Consider the following 22451-nt stretch of genomic DNA (forward strand, 5'->3'; position numbering starts at 1 on the left):
GGGGTTTATGCTCTACATGTAGTTGATTCGATACGCAAGAGCATGCTCTACCTACGAACAATTTTAAAACGAGGCAAGCTATTAACCAACAAGTTGATGAAACAAGGATATCAACAGTCTCGTTTAAAGTCATAATTTCGCAAGTTCTATGGTCGATACAATGACCTTATCAGCAAATACAATCTATCATTAAGTCAAATACTGACTGACGTTTTTCATACTAATGGATTGTAAGGCCAATATTTACACACTGAATTCTCTTCGAATTTTTTCGTTTACCCGATCATGACAAGGAGAACCGGGGTGAGGGGGCGTGCCCCCAATAATTTTGCCGATATATAGAATACTATAGAAAAAATAGCTTCTGTATGCTTATGCTCCCTCAATAATAAAGTCTAATGACTTTTTTTGGCTTATCAAGGAATTTTTGGTAGTTGGTGATAGTGCCCCTCTCTCTCAACTGAAAATGTATGGGTGTGCCCCCCTCAAGGTGAAATTGCTTTCTACGGGCCTGTTATATGAATATCTTGCAAGGTGACTTCACACCATAACGTTTTTTTTTTTCTGATCGAAGAGTGTCCGGTGTCTGTCGTGTGGTCTGGTGTCTGTAAACTTTTCACATTTTCGACTTCTCCAGAACCACTGGGCCAGTTTCTACGAAACTTGCCATAAAGCATCTGAAGTTGGTGAAGGGGGTTCAAGTTTGTTCTCAGAAAGTGCCTTGCCCTCTTTTAAGGGCGAATAATTAAGAATTCAAAAAAAAATTTCAGCATGTTTTAAAAATCTTATTCTCAAGAGCCAGAAAAGATGAAATTTATGTGAGAGCTTCATCATATACTGTAATTCAACATTCAAGTTTGTTCATATCATGACTCAACGGGGGGGGGGGGGGGGGGGCGGGGGGGCACAACAGGGGGTCATAGTTTTACATTAAAGGAAATATCTATAAAATAAAAATAAAAAAGAGAACAGCGAAGCCATTATTAGTCATATTAATACAAAAGCATCCCCAGGTAGTGTATATTCAAGTTTGTTTATATCATGACCCCCGGGGTTATAGGGTGGGGTCACAACAGGGCATCAAAGTTTTATATAGGAATATATAGGAAATTTTTTTTTTTTTAATATTCTTCTCAAGAACAGCAAAGCCATTATTAGTCATATTAATACATAAGCATATACTCTGGAAGTGTAGATTCAAGTTTGTTCAAATCATGATCCCTGGGGGTAGTCACCTTGCTAGATTTTCGCCGGTATAACCACCGGTATAAATCCGTTATGGGGTAGTCACCTTGCTAGATATTCATAGAAAAACCGTTATTGCATGAATTCACCTTGATCGACGTTAATTTCCGTAGTAACAAACAAAGAAATAAATTTAATTGTTTATTTTTATTATATATCTGTATAAAAACCCATTTAAAGTAAAATTAAACATGTTAAATATTGCATTGTAGCTATACAGGCAGCTTGCTTAGTGGCGTTTACTGACTGACAAACGGCAATGGTTTTCATAAGAAATAAAGAAAATAATATTCAGTGGATGTAAATATATGACAACTGTTATAATTAATCGTCTGAATTAATATACCTCAAGACATTTTATGTGGAAAAAAAAAGCTCGGGTTTGTTCTTCATTATCTATAAGCGATAAATTTAATTTTTAAAAGGTGACTTCAAGCCATTGCAATATCCATGTACACATGTGCAGTATACAAATGTTAGGAAACTGGGACCTGTTCGAGGAACCTGTTTTAAATTTAAGAACAAAGATTTTTAATAACTGTAACCGAAGGAGTTTTTGTAGGTTCTTAACTTCTATTTATCAAAGTGCTAATGCACTTGTCTTTTACAGGTCCAGCACACTCTACATGCTCTATTGATTAAGTTTATTAGCTTGAACTGTTGAATTACATGTGTAGCTTTATGAAGGTTATTAAGCTATTCAAAATAACCTGATAAAGCTATTTACATGCAGTCTTTCACAAAAATATTTTATTGTAAGAAAGAGACAAAAAGTCGCAAGTATTTGGCTATTCATATATAGGTCTATATCATTATGTACTATGGACATGATGGACTATCAAAAAAGCAACCCAAATCAAAGATATATAGTTGGTCATAGTTCCTAACATTGCAGCTTCTGAATACTTTTAAGCAAAACATGTATTTCCATTGTTGGATTACTGTACACAACCTTGTGTCTGAGTGAAATTGATTCTATACATGCTAAATAAATATTGATATGTCTTGTTTGTAGATAAACGATATGGACAGTAATGAACGTAAGCCATTGAAAAAGAAATCTCAGAGAGGGAAAGCAAAACATACAGAGGATAAAAATCCAAGCTTGGTAATTTTTTACTCCACCTTACTCCACCCATATAGAGTCCATACAAAAGTTTGTAAGTGACGAAATGATTAGTCTACATAGGTCTACCCCTCTATACTATAAATCAGCAAGTCTGATTTTATAGTATAGAAGGGTAAATCTATGTAGACTTATCATTTTGTCATTTACATGGGGGGAGCGTCTATTCCCAAAATGGAGGAGTTTGAAAAACATTTTTTTTTTATTGACAACATTTCGTCGATATTTCATACCACAAATTTTCCTGTGTTTATAATTAAATTTAAAATTAGATATACACATATATCCAAACTACACTATACAGTCGTTTTACCTGTAGTGAATGTTGGCTAGTATTGTATAATTTTTGTGTCACCTGCAGAGAAGAACGACACTTAGGGATCACTTTACCTGGCGTCTGTCCATCTGTCACACCTTATATCTCGAGAACTAGAAGTTGTATGGATTTGATATTTTGCACATATATTGCCTGACACTATGGCTTTTGTAAATTACCATGGTTACCGACGTCGTGACCCTTGACCTTTGACCTACTTTTCAAAACGCTCATAGTGCATATTTTTCACATCTAAGAGGTAAGTCTATATTCTATTATTTTAAAATAACAAATCTCATTGGTTAATGTGAAAAACTGCTTTCTATTATATGAAGCACTTTATAGGACAATTAAAGAAGGTGAATTACCTCACTCAGTTACAATGCTCAATCCAAATTTTGATGTAAATGATCCAAAAATACACTCAGGTAAATTACATTGTATCTGGGCTTCTTATACATGAAAAATTATATTTACATAACAAACATCATATAAATGTATATTCATTTTCAAAAGGGCCCATTAGTTGCACCATAGTCTCATTGAACTTATTTGTCTTCCTGTTTTCCCCTGCATAAAATGCAAAACTTTTTCTGTTTTTAAAAAAATCATTTAAATCAAGACAATGAGCAGTCTGTATCTGTAATGTACTTGTGCTACATGTGCATTGTTATTTCCCTAAATAAGGAAAAGGGAGTATGGGAGCATTTGGATACCTAGCTATGTAATAGTCTCTATTACAATTAGAACTAGTTTCAAATTCATTATGTATTTGTAGATTCTTGACCTTTTAATCTTTCAATTAATTTTCATATCTTTAGAAGTCATAACATTGAGTATAAATTTTCTTTATTTTAAAAGCATAACTTATGTATGTACTAATTAGAGCACTCAAAGACAAGAAAGCAGCTTCCACTCAAATATTCATTCATGTTTATTTCCCACATTTTCACTTAGCCCACTTTCCTTTTCTTTTACTGTCTGTAAATCTGTCCACATTTCAGCAATAGTTTGTTGATGCTGATGGATCCCTTGGTGTAGTTCTCCAAGAGTTGGTTGATGTAGCACTAAAGCAGTCTGGTTGTCTTCTGTTGGTATCGCCAGAGTTTTCCCTCACTTCTATCATCTTAAGCTGGTTAGAGATGCAAGCCATTTTCTTGTAAACTAAATAATTAGCAACAGGTAGAAAGGCACACAGGCCTTCTTGGCTCTTATGGTGCCATCCATCGACATCATTACTAGTCCTTTCAGCCGTATGGAAAATGGTCCACTTTGATGGTTTCCAGATGTTGATGATCATCCTGGTCCCCTTTATGTAGCTGGTGAGCTCTAGTGGTCTGTTGCTGGTGTTGTCTCATTCAGTGCATTGCAGTGCACTGGTTGACAGAGGATGCTCACTCCTCCATGGCACCTGATCCCACCTCTGATGTTTTAGAGGGATTTGAGTTAGCTAGGGTGGGGCTCTATTATGACCATATATGGGAATACATGTATCTACACTGCTTTTAGAGAAGTTATACCCCTATTTTATTCACTGATGAAAAATAAATAATTTAATTGATAACCTGATAAGATAATTAAATACAAAATTAGAATGCATTAATACATGTTAAATAAGAAAAGTACTTTCATGATTTTTAACATTGAAGTAGACTTGTAAAGAATATATTAATAAAATGAAACAAAAAATAACCCATCTGTATGTAGATTAATACTGTATATTTTGTGAATATCATGTTTTATGCTGAAGCACAATTGTCTTGTTTTGTTTGGTAAAATTGATAGGGTGTATATATGTATATACATAGCACTGACATATACAGGCAAGCTCTGAGTTGTTACCACATATACCAAACTAATTGTTTTGTTCATCAATGATCATCCTATTTTCCTTTCCCTTTCCCTACTCCTCCATGGCACCTGATCCCACCTCTGATGTTTTAGCATGTGTTTAGAGGTCCGTGTTTGCTCTGCTCCAAAATTTGTATTACTTAATGGACTTTTGAGCTTGAATAGTGTTCGTTATCTCCATATATTTCTGTTTAAGTTTAGTTTATTTTGTGTTATTATAAAATTATTGATCCTTTACCTATTTACAGGGTTGTATTACACTAGGGTGACTGTTAATGCATTGGACCTTTGGTTAATTTTTGCAAGGTGTTTAATATGTATTTAATTAAAGTTATAATGCATTTGTCTTTGGTTTATGAGTGAAATTGATTCTAATTGTTATGTCTTTTGCTTATTTTGAAGATAAAAGAAGGTATGGTCTCTAATATACATGAGCCATTGCCAAAGAAATCACGGAAAAGGAAGGCAAGAGATGTTACAGAGGATGAAAATCCAAGCTTGGTAAACATTTTTAGTCCACCTTTGCAATGTAGTTAAACACTTTAGATGGAGTTAACAGAAGTAGCAAATCATATTCTTTAAAGGGAAAAATGTCAACTACCTGGGCTCTAAGACATGTAAGCCCAATGACAACTTTGGTGTGACCAAGATGTCTTGGCAAAAGAATTTTGACACGTTAACACAAGGTTAAGATGTATCAACCAAAGATAAAAAAAACATTTTTGCCCATCAACATTTCAACCCAAAAAATACAGTGTATAAGAAAATGTAGCTCATTCTTCAAACCTGATGATTATAACGCCTCTGCCATGAAATGGTCAGGGCATGTACATAGCTGCAATAATGTAGCCCTCTCCGATTTTTTTTAATCTGATATTTTCAGGAGAGGGCTACAATTCCACTGCATCTCCGTAATGGTGCAAATATATTTTTTAGATACGGGCGACTGCAGGCAAAATAAATTGTTTTTGCATTCAACTTACTTCCAATAAGACGGAATTTTTATTCACTATCAACATCATAGCCCTTTATACGCGAAAACCAAGTAAAATAAATATACGTGTTTTCCAGTTGTTCACCTCAGCAGCCATGACAGTTCTCGCGTGATGTACTGAGACTTGCGCTTGAAATTTAGAATCACTTGATAATGTAAATGTCGGTGTTGATAAATGTTTGTGTTGTATGATATAACTAAACATCAATAAATAAAAGCATTCCACGTGATATTTTTATCATAAACAGTGATATTTATGCTTATAATAAGGGAAATCCATACAGATCCGCACCCCTAGATCCCAAATTCTCATTGGTTGTCCCAAAATAAAATCGATCAAGGTCAGTAAACATGGCGGATAAATTCAAGTTGTGATGTTGACATACACGAAAAATAACCGATATATGGATTGTTCTGTATATTTTTGGATCAATTCATGTCCTGCATAACTACATTTTATGAGTTCAGGTAAGATATGTTAATAAAATACCCACTTACTGATAATTTGAGCCGAAATCTGTGCGGTAGTGAATCACTCCCGCACTTGCACCATTACGGAGATCCTAAGGAGTTGTAGCCCTCTCCCAAAAAAAAAAAAAAAAAAAAAATTGGAGAGGGCTACATTATTGCAGCTAGGCATGTACAGTGTAGTGTTACCCCTTTCCGTCCATCATTTTTCGAGACTCAGGAAAATAGGCCAATATTATGAAATACTGGCATATTCTTAAAAAAATAATACATATAATTGCAATAGAATTGTCTCAGAATTATCTATCGTGTCAACTAAACATGATAAGAATCTGGGTGATAACCTCTTCTCCTTTTTTATTAAATATATTGTATAATACTTGTGCAAATAGGCTCCTGGTGATGGAAAATTTGCAGCTAATTAATAAACGTTTAAAATCATAACCATCATATCACGTGTACACTCCCAAAACACTAACTAAAATTAGTGTCAAGTCCAGCAGATCTGGGGTAATGTTTATGTGTAATGGTAATGCATTGTATTCATTACATTTTTTCAAGGTAATGGGATGTAATGTGTAATGGATCCATCTTTCAATTACAAGTAATTGTAATGTAACACATTACTTTAAAAAAAAATCAGTGATGACCATTACTATTCAATTACATTTCAATTGCATTTTGTTCTTTAATCTCTTTGTATTATTGAATCTGAAACAATTTTTTAAGGTCACTGAGAGATTTTTTTTTATTTACATTGTAAAATGTTAGTCTTACAATTAAAATCTGATATCTTACCATTTTTCCCCCCAAAATGTTTATTCAATGGTTATTGATAGACACACTGAATTATTGTTTTAATAGAAAACTTCTTGACAAGACTGTTATAAAATCAATTAAAGATAACCAAGATAAAAATATTAAAAGAAATCACTGCATTTCAAAGATAGCCACAAATCAAGTGACATTAATACTACTGTGACTACTAATTATTACTACTTAAACAAGACATAAACACACCTAACTTTCAAAGAGTTATCATAGACAAAACAGTTGGAAAAGTAAATATTTATAAATCAAAGTTACAATGGTTGAAGGCTGTGGCATATGGTCCTCTTTTATTGATATCTACATTTTTTATTTAAATTTGCATTTTTCTGTTTCTTAAAGAATTTGGAAACTGAAACACCAAGCTCCAGTAAGACAGATGACTTGCCCCCAAGAGAGAAACACTCACCATCTTCTATATCAACATATACTTCATGTTCTGAACCTGGAGATGATACAGAAGTAGATTCAAATGTCTTAAAGAGTTCACCTTCAAGTGAAGATAAAAGAAACTATCCAGCAAGTCGTTGGGGTTATAAAGATCTGATGTATATAAATATCTTTTATGAAAAGAAACCACATACATTAGACAAATTTGTCAAAGAAGTAAAAGATGCTTTTATGAAAGAGAAGGGTTTTTGTCCAGATATCAGCAAAGTAAGTGATATTTTGAAGAAAGAACTTGAAGAAATGTTGACATTTTCCTATGACATGACTGAAATTAAAAATATTCGCAAACTGGATCATAAAGAAAAGACTGCCAAAAAAGTAAAGCAAGAAATGAAAGAAATAGCAGAAAGAGCAAACATGAGGGAAATGCCAATACTCTCTGATAAAAAGTAAGGTAACTGTTTGTCCATTTGTCTGTCTGTCTGCCATCTGTAAACTTTTCACATTTTTGACTTCTCCTCAACAATCTCTGGGCCATAAATAATCATTAATTTTAGTGGAATAATTGAAATTATTTGATTATGAAACTTGTAATTTTCTAAAAGTTTATACTTTTATGAATACATGTAGTTAAAAAAATTCAGATCCTATCAGGAAATGTTTTATTAAGTTGTTGTTTTTTTTTTATTAGATGCACTGTACTGTCCCCTTAAATGTTGAACCATCTATTTTTATTTGTTATTCTGTCTTTGCTTAGTTTCCTTTTGATGCAATTTTAAAATTTTGTCATTTAAACTTTATTACTCCATGACATAAAAGAGTGACATATTGATTAGCTGCTAGAATGCCAGATAGTAAATGTATTTATTTTTTTTAGATTTTGCAAAGAAATTTTATATTTTAGCTTTGCATGACTCAAAAAAGTCCTCAAATGAATGAGGTCTAAAGGACAATATTTCACAATTTGAAATGCTTAAATACAACTGTTTAACATGAAATGGTTTCCAGATGAAAACTTTAATTAGTTCTCTTTCAGATTTTGCAATGAAATTTTATATCATAAATCCAAGATGGGGTAATTGAAACAAGAGACCCATGGACCACATTCCTCACTTGAGCAATTTTGCTACAGAAAACAGTTCTAAATAAAGTTTAAGTATACTGGTGTCTCATTATATCGCAGTACTTATTTTTTGCATAAAAAAAAAGTTATTCCAAATTCTTATTTTAACTTTTCATCAAATGCTATTCATAAACCATACAATGGCCTAACTTTTTCGTGGCTAATTATTTCCCAAGCTTGCTTCGTTTAATATGTGGTCTATTTTTAAAACAGGATGTCTTATTTACCTCCTAAAGTGGAGAGTCTCATTGTATCATGGTACTGAAAAACATGGAAGCTTGGCGCTGTCACGAACAACAATTTTTATTTTAAAATTTACAATGTAAATCTACATGAAGACTAAACAATAATACAAACTAAAGACTTTCAAAATATGAACTTTATTATTGCTTTTACTAGGATATAAATTCAATGGTCTAAATAAAATAAAAACGGGAATTGAAATCTGTAAAATTACGTTTTATTTCAATAAAAAAAATTCCAACGGGTGTTCCATGCTGTTTAATCATCGCAGAAGTCAACATTCAGACGATAGACAGATAGTCCATCAACAAAAAGGATATGAGCTAACGTTATATATCCTAATTTTTGGAATATACCGTGATATAATGGAACCCGCGATATAATGAGAATTGACTATATATAAATAATCCCAACCTAGCCTCCTACCCATGGAGTCTTGATTAGAATAAACTTGAATCTATGCTAACTAAGGATACTTCCAGATTCCTTTGACTAATCATGGCTTTAAAAAAATTTATAAGATTTTTCCCTATATGTATTTCTAATTGTAAAATTTGATCTGTAGTGCCACCTCCTCCCTTCCCCCTGGAGTCATGATCTGAACAAACTTAAATCTACACAACCTGAGGATGCTTCTGTTTTAATTTGACAAATAATCATGGCTTTCTTGTTCTTGAGAAAAGATTTTTATAGATATTTTTCTAGATATTTTTATGTATAATTTTGATCACCTGTTGTTGGCCCACCCAGGCCGTGGGTGAGACTTTAGTTATAAACCCATTTCCTGTTTTGCATTATGTGCTGGCACAAGCAAATTCCCTCACTGTTCAGTTGAAAGAAGCTCTTTGCTGAACTTGCCTCTAGTATTTAGTTCACCTGAGCTGAAAGCTCAGGTGAGCTTTACTGATCACATTCTGTCTGTCATTTGTATGTGTATCTGTCTGTAAACTTTTCATATTTTCAACTTCTTCTCCTGAACCTTTTGGCCAAATTCAACCAAATTTGCCACAAAGCATCCTTAGGTGAAGGGGAGTTTAATATTCAAAGGAAGGCCACACCCTTTTTTGAGGGGAGACAATGAAGATTTAGTGAAAATGTGGTGGCATCTTTTAAAAAAAACTTCTCTTCAAGAACCACTAGGCCAAAAAGGTTGATACTCATGTGAGACATTCATTACTTCATTACATTTGTGTAGATTCAAGTTTATACAAATCATGACTCCAGAGGATAGAGTGCAGTCACAATGGTGGATCAAAGTTTTACAAAGGAATATATTGGGAAACTTCAGAATTCTTCTCAAGAACAGAAGAGCCATGATTTGTCATATTGATAAATACCCATCTTCAGGAAGTGTAGATTCAAGTGTGTTCAAATCATGACCCCTCAGGGTAGGTTGGGGCCACAATGGGGGATCTTTTTCTCAAGAGGAGCAGAGCTACATGTATGATTTAAGCATCCCCAGGTATTGTAGATTCAAGTTTGTTCAAATCATGACCCAAGAGGGTAGGGTGTGGCCACAATGGGGGATTAAAGTTTAACATCAGTAATAGACAGGAAAAAATCTTCTGTAAAATAAGCAGAGCCTTGATTAGTTGTATTGATATGGAAGGATGTTCAGGTAGTGTATAGATACAAATTCTTCAAGTCATGACCCAAGAGGTAGGATGACATCTTTATAAAGATCATCTTCCCAAGAACAGCAAAGTAATGACTTAGTAGTCACACAAATGCATCCTCAGATAACATAGATTCAAGTTTGTTCAAATTATGAGTCTTGGGGGTAGGGTGGGATCACAACAGAAATCAATTTTTTGCACAGGAATGTGTGATAGAAAAAAAAAAACTGCTGATGAAGAACAGCATGGCCATATTAACTCATGTGAGGCAGAGCATTGTGACCCATGGGCTTTTTGTTTACTTTCCTAATATCATAACAGTTATACATGTAAACTTTACTTTTAAAGTTTTAATCCTAATTTGCTAAATTTCAGGTTAAAGAGGGCTAGCCACAATTCTTTTTATCAATAAATAAAATTATCAATAAAAAATGCAACAAAACACAACATGTAGTTTCTTTTCATAGGCGCTTGGGTCAAGGATAATGTATATTTTCTATATAATGTATTGTCGAGGAAATTCGAACTATATTCGTAACATTTTTTTTAAGCGCACAGTGGTAATTTTTAGTTTTTTGTAAATCTTTCTGCTTGATATACACTAGACTGTCACAGAAATTTGATATTATGCACGTTTTAAGAATGACATATCCCAACCGTATACTAAAAAGAAAGGCGAATGCAGTTGCAAGCCTTGTTTCTTTTTAGTATACGGTTGGGATATGTCATTCTTAAAATGTGCACAATATCAAATTTCTGTGACAGTCTAGTGTATATCAAGCAGAAAGATTTACAAAAAACTAAAAATTACCACTGTGCTCTTAAAAAAATGTTACGAATATAGTTCGAATTTCCTCGATAATACATTATATAGAAAATATGCATTATCCTTGACCCAAGCGCCTATGTTTCTTTTACATGTAACAGTGTTTCCATGGTTATTTAAGAAATAGAAATTTCTGTGAAATAATTCTATCAAAACCCTACTCATCCTCTTACAGTTTTTGTCTGATTTCGATAATTTTGCCATGAATAGAGACTAAACCAAGGATCATTGTTCTATTTATTGCTGTAGCATAGTTTCAGGTCCAAGTCCTTTATTACAAGTACAAAGCTTCAATCTCATCAGAGACTTCTGATTTAAGAAACTTTCTTATCAAGAATAGGTGTGTCTGATGAAACCTTGATGGTTTATTGAGAAAATGAAATATTTCTTTTCTTTCCAATTTTTTAGAGCATTTGGACCAGCTTTGGAGAAATTTGTACAAAAGGCTGTCATAATGGTGAATTCAGCTATAATTGATTTTGTAAAGGAGACTAGTAGTTTGACCAAAAGGGTTTTATTTGGAGGTGAAATGGAATATTCTTCAGGTGAAAAGAAGCAAAACACTGAAAACAGTTTCAAAAACTATTGTGAATTATTTGGAAGGATATTCTTTTTACTAAAAGGGTTAGTAAAACACTAGAAACTAATAGTCCTCTTTTGAGGGAAGATAATTGATAATCCATATGTGCTTTATTAGCTCACCTGAGCCAAAGGCTCAAGTGAGCTTTTCTGATCACATTTTGTCTGTTGTCCTTCTGTCTGTCTAGCTTTTTGTCTGTAAACTTTTCACATTTTCGACTTCTTCTCAAGAACCACCGAGCCAATTTCGACCAAACTTGCCATAAAGTATTCTTAGGTGAAGGGGATTCAAGTTTGTTCAAATGAAGGGCCACACCCTCTTTTAAGGGGAGATAATTTGGAATTAGTGAAAAAATAATGTCATCTTTTTAAAATCTTCTTCTCAAAAACCACTTGGCCGGGAAAGATGAAACTTATGTGGAAACATCCTCAGTTAGTGTAGATTCTAATTTGTTCAAATCATGACCCCTGGCGGTCGGATGGGGCCACAATGGGTGATTAAAGTTTTACGTAGGAATACATACGAAAATTCTTTAAAACACTTCTGAAGAACAGCAAAGCCATGATTGGTCATATTCACAATGTATATGGAAGCATCCTCAGGTAGTGTAGATTCAAATTTGTTCAAATCATGACCCTCGGGGATAGGGTGGGGCCACAATGGGTGATCAAAGTTTTACATAGGAATACTAGGAAAATATCTTTAAAAATCTTCTACTTAAGAACAGCAAAGCCATGATTGGTCATATTTGTATTAAAGAATCCTCAGGTAGTGTAGATTCAGGTTTGTTCAAATAATGACCCCCTGGGGGAGGGTGGGGCCACAATGGATGATCATAATTTAACATAGGAATACATAGGAAAATTCTTTAAAACTCTTTTTTCTCAAGAAGAGCAAAGCCATGATTGGTCATATTTATATGGAAGCATCCTCAGGTAGTGTAGATTAAAAAAAAAACAATGTGGGATCAAAGTTTTACAAAGAAATATAAAAATAAAATTTTCTCAAGACAGAAAAGCCATGATTAGTCATATTGATATGGAAGCATCCTCAGGTAGTGTAAAATCATTTTTTTTCAAATGAGAGTCCCCGGGGTAGGATGGTGCCACAATGGGGGATCAAATTTTTACAAACAAATATATAGGAAAAATATTCTGCTCAAGAACAGCAAAGCCAATTCTTATATTGATATGGAAGCATCATCAGGTAGTTTATAATTCCCCCCCCCCCCCCCCCAGTAAACTTTTAAATACTGAATTGATTTTTGTTTTTTTTTCCTAGCCAATGTGCTCAGGTGAGCAATGTGGCCCATGGGCCTCTTGTTCATTCTGTACCAGGGGTATTTAGTAAACAGAAAAGAGTCGTAGCCATAAAAGGAATCTACCTTTACAGTTTCACAACTTGAAATTCAACAAATCATAACTTATTTCAGTTATTTCATCCTTAACCCACCTCACTTTAGAACTCTTGCACAAAAATCTACAGCATTGCACAAAAAATGTAAGACAAAGATATTGTACAGTAATATCCAAAAATTTGAGGAAAATTATTCTCACTGTTGGCAAAATTGGCAGAAGTTGTGCAATTAGCCACTGAAATGTTCATGAAATGCAATTATTTTTCCCAGAAATATATCATGATATTTTGATAGAGATCTATCTTCCTATCTGCTCAGGAAATATCAAATCTGTAGAGTCTATCAAGAGAAGTAGGCCTACATGTACTTGTATTTTCAACTTTCTCAGCCTTGCATCATCTTAACTCAGTGGTAAACTCAAATCATTTTTGTTTATGACAAAATTAATAGGCATTCTAGTTTTCAGCTATACTGGTCAGAGACCATAAGTGCTTATGTGATAGTAAGGTGTCCGTCGTCCATCCATCTACCTGTGTTTGTCTGTCTGTAAACAGTTTTTCAAAATGCTACTCTTCCTACAGTTTTGGTCTGATTTCAATATAACTTGGCACACAAGTAGACTACACTAATATGCATAATTTTTCATTTTGATGAATGGTGTTGCCATGGTTACTAAAAATAGAAATTTCTGTGAAATACTTTCAAAACGCTACTCCTCCTACAGTTTTGGTCCCATTTCAATATAACTTGCCACACAAGTAGATAACATTAAGACAGTCACATAATTCTTTGTATCTGTTTTTGATTTTGATGAACGGTGTTGCCTTGGTTACTAAAAATAGAAATTTCTGCGATATACTTTCAAAACGCTACTCTTCCTACATTTTTGGTCTGATTTCAATATAACTTGGCACACAAGTAGACTACACTAAGACACATAATGCTATGTATTGGTTTTTGATTTCAATGAAAGGAGTTGTCATCAGTTGGAATCGTTTACTGCTTCCAATGCAATTTTACTGATCATAATCGGATATCATAGTTTTTTTTTATATAAAAAGCAGACTATAAAAAATATTTCATGCTATTTCTTACTGTTCACCATAGCACAGTAGAGCGCTCACTCAATGATCGGGTGGTTGTGAGTTCAAATCTTGGCTGCAACTGACCTGTCAATAAAATATGGGTAGCAACTGTTCCTTCGCCATGCGCTTGGTACTTTGAAGTGAAAGTTGCGGGTCCTTCGGATGAGACCTTAAAAATCGAGGCCCCATGTCACAGCAGGCACGATAAAGATCCCTCACTGCTCAATGGCCCTGAGTGCCAAGTAAAGGTCAGAATTTGAAGCCCTTCACAGGTATATGGTGACGTCTCTATCGAATGGGACGTAAAACAACGTACAATCAATCAATCAATCATACTACTTCTTTAACATGAATAAATAAAATATATAATGTATTGTTTTCTTTGTTGTTTAGCTTCCTTTACACTTTTTGTATATGCCCATTTTGGTTTTTAGTCACCTCTGCTTTGTGCTAGTTGGCGTTGTAACACTTAAGTATGGTGAAAAGTGTTCTGCATGACCCTATGAACCATGAACCAGGCACTGTTAGCATAAAAATAACAGTTGCGGATGGTATTTTCTTTCATTACAAAGAAATAAATTTTAAAGCAGGAAAGGATATTTCCGGAATGCATTTTATAGGAAGTACGTTTCCAATGATCGATTATAAAAAATAATAATCGATCATCGGGATCAGTAGCATTTTTTTGTCGACAATCGATGTTCTCTGATTATTGGTACAACACTAGTTGCCGTGGTGTCTAAAATAGAAATTTCTCTAAAATTCTTTTAAAAGGATACTCCTCCTACAGTTTTAGTCTAATTGCAATTAATCTTGCCACAAAAAGAGACTTTATAAACAAGGATCACTAGGCCTATTCTATTTATTGCTTTTGCAAGTTTCAAGTCCAGTTGCTACTTTTCTCTACCTTTGTTGTAAGTACAAACCAGTAGAGCTACAGTCTCAACAAAGACTTCTAGTTAAGAATTAAGTCCAAGCTTAAAAAATTCTTAGTTTGCAGTTGCAGACCTATAATTTTTAGAGTGGGTAGGTAGGTAGGTTTTTTTTAACTGTATACTAGCCTTCCCACCATTGTAAAATTTTTGACAAAATTCCCAAAAAAACAGAATGAGGTCTGTCCCAAAAATATCTAATTAATACTACATGTATTACAGATCTACCTTGAAAATTAATATAATAATGACTTTGTTCTGCTTTAGAAACTTAATTTTTTTTTTCCTTCAGTCACATCCCCAAGAGAATTTTTCGTTTTCACTGTAAGAAAGTGAGGAACTCTCCTGATCTGGTCTATCATTTTGATTCTGGAATGTCATCTGAAGAACTTCTGTTTATGGTAGAGGTAATTTATGGCCCAGGAGCCCTTTGTTTTAAAGTATCATGGAAAAATCCAACTCGTTACCAAGAACAAGCAGATCATAACATTAACTTGTCCTCAGCCAATTTTCACTCATCCTAAATAACTGCTTATTTGCACCCTGCATAGTTATAGCCAAATGTGTGTAAGTATTTATTTTTTTTTTTATCCTTAAATTGTAGGTAAAAAAAGCTCCAGTAACAGAGAATGTGATAGATATAAGAGATCTAGTTGGAAAAAGCATTTTAGGACAATTTGGAGCAGAGCTTTTTGGACAGTCACTGAACTCTGTATTTTTTCCCAATTCTCTTGGAGTCCTCTGTATGGAAACAAAAGTAAGCTTTTTTATTCGTGCAAACGTAAGATAAAAGTAAATTTTTACTTGTACAAACAATAATTTTTCTCATTCTTCATTCTTTTGTAGTTAATTTTTGCTTTCCTGAAAATATCAAAGAAGCATTCAGATAGCATATATAATGGAGAAAGGAGAACAGAAGAGGATCCAGGGATAATTATGTACACGGAACCATTTGACATGTTGAAGGCAGAGGACAGATTAAAACTGGCAGAGTTTCTCCTCTGGTTAGGAATTGCTCAAGATTCTGTCAAGTTTGAGCTTTTTTGATGTATACTTGAGAGATTTTTTTTTTTGGGGGGGGGGAGGGGGGGGAGGTCATAGTTGTATGAAGACTACATAATTATATGTATATATACATGTGTATATGTATGTTATTGTGTGAACATTTATCTAAAGAGAGATAAATTCAGGGGGTGAAAAAGGAGTTCTGAGTCTGGATTTATAAAACAAACACTATAAATATGGGCATTTCCCACAATATTTTGAATTATATGTCTAAAAAATATGTTCGATTATCTTATTAGATAGATTATTATTAGAAATTTTTAATGCAATAAAGGCATGAGCACTTGTTGAGTTTTTGAAGCAGGGACAGTTTTTAAGTTTTAAGTTTTTTTTTAACAAGTCCAAAATGATTGTAACATTACCTGGACCATACTCTTTTTGAATGTTGAATACAGGGATGTTCACTATCGGAACATTTATTTGGAATGAGGCTTTGCCATTTTTATTGATAATTTAGTTGAGGTGACAGTCTGCATGATGATAGTGATTAGCTAGCCCTGTATAAAATCTTTCTTTCATTCATTAAATGTAAAAAATACATTGACCTAAAAATGGCTTCAAATTATATAAAATTTAAAAGAAATGGCAGGTGGTTTTTGAAGCAAGTCGTGAGATAGGCAACACAATTATAAATAAAGTATTTATTTCATCCAGTGAAATGGATACAACCAAAATCAAATTATTTTGGTATAAAGTTTTAAAGACTAACATGACTAATTTGACATTGTCTAATATAATATTTGTTTTAATTAATATCTCAATAGAGTCAAGTCTCACAAAGATGACAGATGGTTGCAATTAATTTTTACAATTTAATCAGACGCAATATTATGATTAGTATTTTGATGTTTTATTAGTCTATAGAGTGTGGCTAGTTTATCATTCATTCAAAAATATGATGAGCAATCAAAGTTTGATTTGTTAATAAATTTTCAAACACCTCTAGATCCACAAGATAAATCAATGTTTAAGTACCTTTTCTGGAAAAACTAGCATGTGGTATTTATCCATTTTTGACTGTTCTAATTTTTCACAATCTTTTAAGTATTGATATCATCAACAAAGAGCAAGGGCCACTTAGGGTCTTTTTTGGCCCTGTAAATTTCTGAAAAATCAAAACTGCTCAGTTTGACTGACAGTGCAGTATTTATCACTTGGACCCTTGGTGACCATGTTTCTACTGAACATGACGTAATTTTCTCTCTAGTCAATTCATTATGATGTCATGAAATGCGTCATTTTTACCATATCCTGTAAATTCTTTTAAATATGTCCAAAAGTTGAAGTATTTTTTATATGCCCGTCTTTAGACGGGACGTATTATGTTATGGCGTTTATGTCCGTCCATCTGTCTGTCTGTTAGCTTTTCTCGTGTCTGGCTCATAACTTTAATACTATTAGGCCTAGGATTATCAAACTTTGTCAGCTGACACTTCTTGTGGGCTAAAAGTAGGTCGCCCTGAACTTTTACGAAGATGCTATGGCCAAATATGGAAAAATCCTGTCCGGCTCATAACTAGAAAACTATTGGACTTAGAATCATCAAACTTGGTCAATTTATGCATCTTAGGTAGATGGTGTGTCGCGATCTATTTCAAGGTCACTGTGACCTTTAATTTAAGTGAAATTTAAAAAAAACCTGTCTTTTTACTATTAGATTACACAATCCCAAAAAATGCAAGAGTGTTGCAGTATCCTTATTAAAAAAATGTTAAATCAAGAAAATACTTATTTTTTCATTATATACTTTACAATCTACTATAACAAATGTAATGTTACAAGAGAAATTCCACCTCTCCCATGGGTGTAATTATCAAGCACTGGTCAAGAAGAATTTGATAACAGAAAATTGCACGTCAAATTAGAGAGAAATTAATGAGTTTAGTGTGAGGAGCTAACTGGTAAAGCATCTCTGATCAAGCAGATGTTATCTGTATCTCTTGGGAACTGGGCAAAAAGAATCAGCCGTGTTGGATTAAATAGTTGGCTAGCCTAACTTTTAAAATGAATTTGGTGAAAAGTAATTAAAACTTATTTGATATTGTATAATAAATTAATTTGATATTGTATAATAAACTAATTTGATATTGTATAATATAATTAAAACTAATTATACTCGGGGGGGGGGGGGGGGGGTATTGGAATCAGCATGCTTGTTGTCTGTATGAATTGCAGTTTAAAACTAGTCTGACATTAAATCTAACAAAAATCAAGTATTTAAAAAATGTTTTAATTATGGTCAAATCTAAGAGTAATACAGGGACCTTATTAAAAATGTTGCATCAAGATTACACAAGTTTTTTTTTTCTTTTTATAAATCTTTGTTTTCAAATTTAATATCAGAATGACATAAATATGCATTTTTATTGCACTACAAAGCAGATAGTATGTACAGATCCATTCATCCGTTGGGAATAATGAGTGGACATGCATCCAGTTAAAGATTAGTTAATGAGTTCAGTGTAGGAAGGCTAGCTGTCTCAATCATTTCTGTTGGAGGATCTCTGATCAACCAGCTCTTATCTGTATCCTTTGGGAATTAGACAGAAGAACTGCTTGTCAGTTTATAGCATATGTCATTTGATGGCCAGCCTTTTATTTTTAATATTAATTTGATATAGATTAAGTTGTTAAGACTAAATTGATATTGTTTAATATGATAATTTTATTTAATTTTTTTGAAAATATCAACTAATTCAGAGCATCATGTTTCGCAAATCTGAAAGCTGGGGGGGGGGGGGGGGGGGCTGCAGATGGGCATTTGTCAAGCTCTAACACAGCCAGTTGGGGATCTATAATATAATATTTGTTATAATTAATGCCTACACCACAGGAGATGTATAAACAAATATTATAAGGAATGGAAAAATTATTGAAATCCTTGTATCAAAGTTGACATGATTTTGTTGCACTCTAAACTGTTTATGACAATTGAACAATATTTGACGGCCGTATCATGCTGTGGCGGGGCACTTTATTCAATATTTCATATAGAGCACAACCTCTGATCCAAAATATGCAATAACATAATGAAAGATCTGTTTCTGAAGATCATAAAACATGGTTTAATTTTTGGATCGACGGCTCTGGTCATATTTTAGTTCTTTGCTAAAGTTAGTCAAATACGCGTGTTTTCTGCAAAACTGGAGAACATTGCATTTTAACAAAGTCTACTTTCCAATACCTGGATCCTCAAAAAGAAATTTTGCTATAGGAAATGAGAGCACTAAGTCTCTACTTTATTTTGATATATGAAATGGGACAGAGGGTGATAGTCAAGAACAGGGCCATTTTATGCATGAAGTGAACCTAGCTCTTTTTAAGATATGTACATGTATGTTTGTCATTCATGATCAGAAATATAGATATATATTTTTATATTGTTGGTACAATGTAAAGTATAATACTTTGTATTTTGTTTATATTCTCTTATGAATATGGCTGGGCATATAATGTTTGTCATGCTTGCCTTCTTTTGATGATGTTAGCTATTCAAATTGTTTCATAACCTTCTGACCTTGTCTTCCGAACGGTCTTGACCTCGCTTATTCTTATTTTGCTTTTAGAATAGTTTAGAAGAAAATATCAAGTTATTATCGAATTTCATACACTGAAAATAAAGGCTTATAAAGCTGAAGATTTTGATTTTTTCTTCAAGTAATCAATGGAGAGAGAGAGGTGTGTATATCAACAGGTGCAAATGCCAGTCTTATAGAATAAGATCTTTCACGCCTCTGGAGATGTATCAAACTTATGAATCTTTAAATATTTTACCTACAATGTACCTTATTACTCTGCATAATTGCGGGATGCGTTTGTTTTGAAGTATAGCATTAAACGCCGCGGACTGTGTACAGATATGTACAGATACGGTTCCGTCTTTTTACTATTTTTATGAGTTGAGCAGATATAAAACAGGAAACAAAATCTATACGGTTACAAATTTTGCTGTATATCCATAGAAAATAATAATATCAGTGATTATTGATCAATGATTGTCGTAAGACACAATTAATGCCTGTGCAAAAATCGCTCAATTAATGTGCTTCTTTACTGGATTAAAGCGTGTGACTAGGTACCAAGAAGATTCGGGTAAATTTACATTGTGATTGTAAGGGTTTCCCTCTTCCACCGTAGGATGCCGATAAACATGAACACTGCACTGATTAATTTATTATAAATATCTCATACAAAATAAATCTAGTTCTCAATATATAAATGTGTATTTAAGGAAAAAATAAGTCAAAACTTGGAACAGGTGTGCATTTTTTAAAAAAAAAATCTAAAATTACTAATTATATTTCCTTGTATTCCCCTTTCCTTCCTATATTCACCCTAACTATAAACATATATAATTATGTTTGCCCCTATGTGTCTGTACAGACGATTTGCCATTATTTGATACACATGAAACTTGCGGTTATATATATTTTTATATATAGAGAGAGAGAGAAAGAGTGAGATCAAACCAATAAAAGTCTTTATGTCTGTCAATTAAATATTTAATTGTTTCTGTACGTCATCGTTCAATTGCTTTCTTCCATTAATAGTGACACATGCGAACACTAGATACTCTTCGGTATCATATCACCTGGTTTACTCGACCTCTCTGTAAAAATCAATTTATGAATACAATAATAAATCATGCAATGGATTAGAAAGGTCCCTGGTCGCGGATATTTTATGATATTTGTTGCAGCAAGCAGATTTATGGAATTTATTTTTTATATTTTTAATTCATTAGGTTTCATCTGATACAAAGACGAAACAAAGCAAAATTGCATTAATGGGTCTTTGTGAGTATAATAGAAAGCTGCAAGTTACATGTAGATTTAACATGAAACTCAGATAGCTGCCGAAGTTGATGAAGATAAACATATATGGTATTGGCCAAGACCATGATGAATATACTGCGAACCTTGTCGTCAACACCAGGGTTTGAGAAGGATGACGATGACGATGATCATGATGACATTTGGATAATGACCACGACCATGGTCATTTCCATGATCTTTATGAAACACACACCGATGGCACCACTGCTAAAGAAGTCACTGTGTTGAGTCTTGACTTTCATTTGCTTGGGTTGTGTTTCAATCATAGGATTTGCTTATCACTGCAATTTTCTTGCCAGAGAAAGTTTGAAGGCAACAGAGTTACTGACTGTTTTTATGTCGTACAATGGTTTGTTTTTGTGTCTTTTCGTATCATTATAGTTTAACCATAGTGTCAGCTGCCCTTTTTAATTCGCCATACCTTTACTATTAGATGGTTGACAAGCGTTTGGACGTCATTTATCATCTTGCCAACAGAATGCCCCTTGTTTTATAAATTTCTTGGAATTAATTAATCATTACACATTTGATTTGTTTCAGATCTCCAGTTATTCTTCTGAATGTAAAGGTTTCGTAAAAAATCAAGCTTCTTTTCTTGAATATACATTCTAATTAGAAAGTCATGATATATGATTTTTTATAAAGATTTGGTAAGCTATAAATCTTTTTAAAAAAAAATAGGTCTAAAATGAATTATTTGTACGAGAGATAACATTTTATTTAGGATTTCTTAGTTAATAATAAAAAAAAAAACAGCTAAATTTGTTATATACAAAGAAACTGGGGGGATAAGCCGAGCCATATGCCTACATAACGATCGATAAAAATCAATAAATTCACTTTACAAAAATTTCACTTTTTGTTGAATTAATGTAATGCTTATTACCATTTTCATATAAATTTGAGAAAACCTGAATACTGTAACAGCGAAAATGATTCTGATTAACACAACAAAATGGCATCACGCTCAATTTTCACAGAAACTGACATAAATTGGATGATATAACTACATTTTTTAAATAGAGTGGGTCATCGTACCATTTTTTTGAGAACGATTAATGAAAGGCAATGGAAAGATGTTGCTTTTTACACTTGCAAAAATTTGGTATGAAGACCCACTCTACATAAAAAATTAAGTTAACTTACTTAAATTTTCACCGTGGTCTTAAAAAATTCTAAGTCCAAAAACGCTTGCTTAATATAGAGAACTGTATGCTATTTAAATGGACATGTTGGTGTGACTCCGTGGTCTAGTGGTTAGCGATGAGCTCTTTAAAGGGACGTTTATTGAGGAAAGTGTTCGAGTCATTCTCTGATTTTTTTTTTTTTTTTTTTTTTTTTTTTTTTTTTTGGTTTTAATTTTGTTTTACCTTATAAAAAATGTCTATAGGAATAACATATTTTTCACTGGAAATAAAATATATACATGTAGTAATGAACTTATTTACAGTAAATTATTTAAAATGCCGGATAAAAATTATAATAGATATTTGAATACTTTTATTCCCGTTTTATTTATTTTAAATAAAAGCGCTTCTAGATCACCATTATCATTATATACGATGTTAACA

General features: G+C 33.0%; 1 protein-coding gene across 1 annotated transcript; it reads left to right on the plus strand.

Annotated features, from left to right (window-relative positions):
- The first annotated feature begins 1754 nt into the window (after positions 1-1754).
- Positions 1755-16043, plus strand: LOC133194517 (uncharacterized). The gene is made up of 8 exons (XM_061330458.1): positions 1755-1803; positions 2261-2353; positions 4941-5039; positions 7171-7667; positions 11435-11650; positions 15273-15387; positions 15585-15737; positions 15827-16043. Exons 2-8 carry the CDS (start codon positions 2270-2272, stop codon positions 16025-16027), a joined length of 1365 nt encoding a protein of 454 aa, XP_061186442.1. The 5' UTR covers positions 1755-1803; positions 2261-2269; the 3' UTR covers positions 16028-16043.
- Positions 16044-22451: the final 6408 nt, after the last annotated feature.

The sequence above is a fragment of the Saccostrea echinata genome, unplaced genomic scaffold (assembly GCF_033153115.1).
Source record: "Saccostrea echinata isolate AGI-Se365-2 ecotype Australia unplaced genomic scaffold, CSIRO_AGI_Sech_v1 ptg000029l, whole genome shotgun sequence".
Lineage (NCBI taxonomy): Eukaryota > Metazoa > Mollusca > Bivalvia > Ostreida > Ostreidae > Saccostrea > Saccostrea echinata.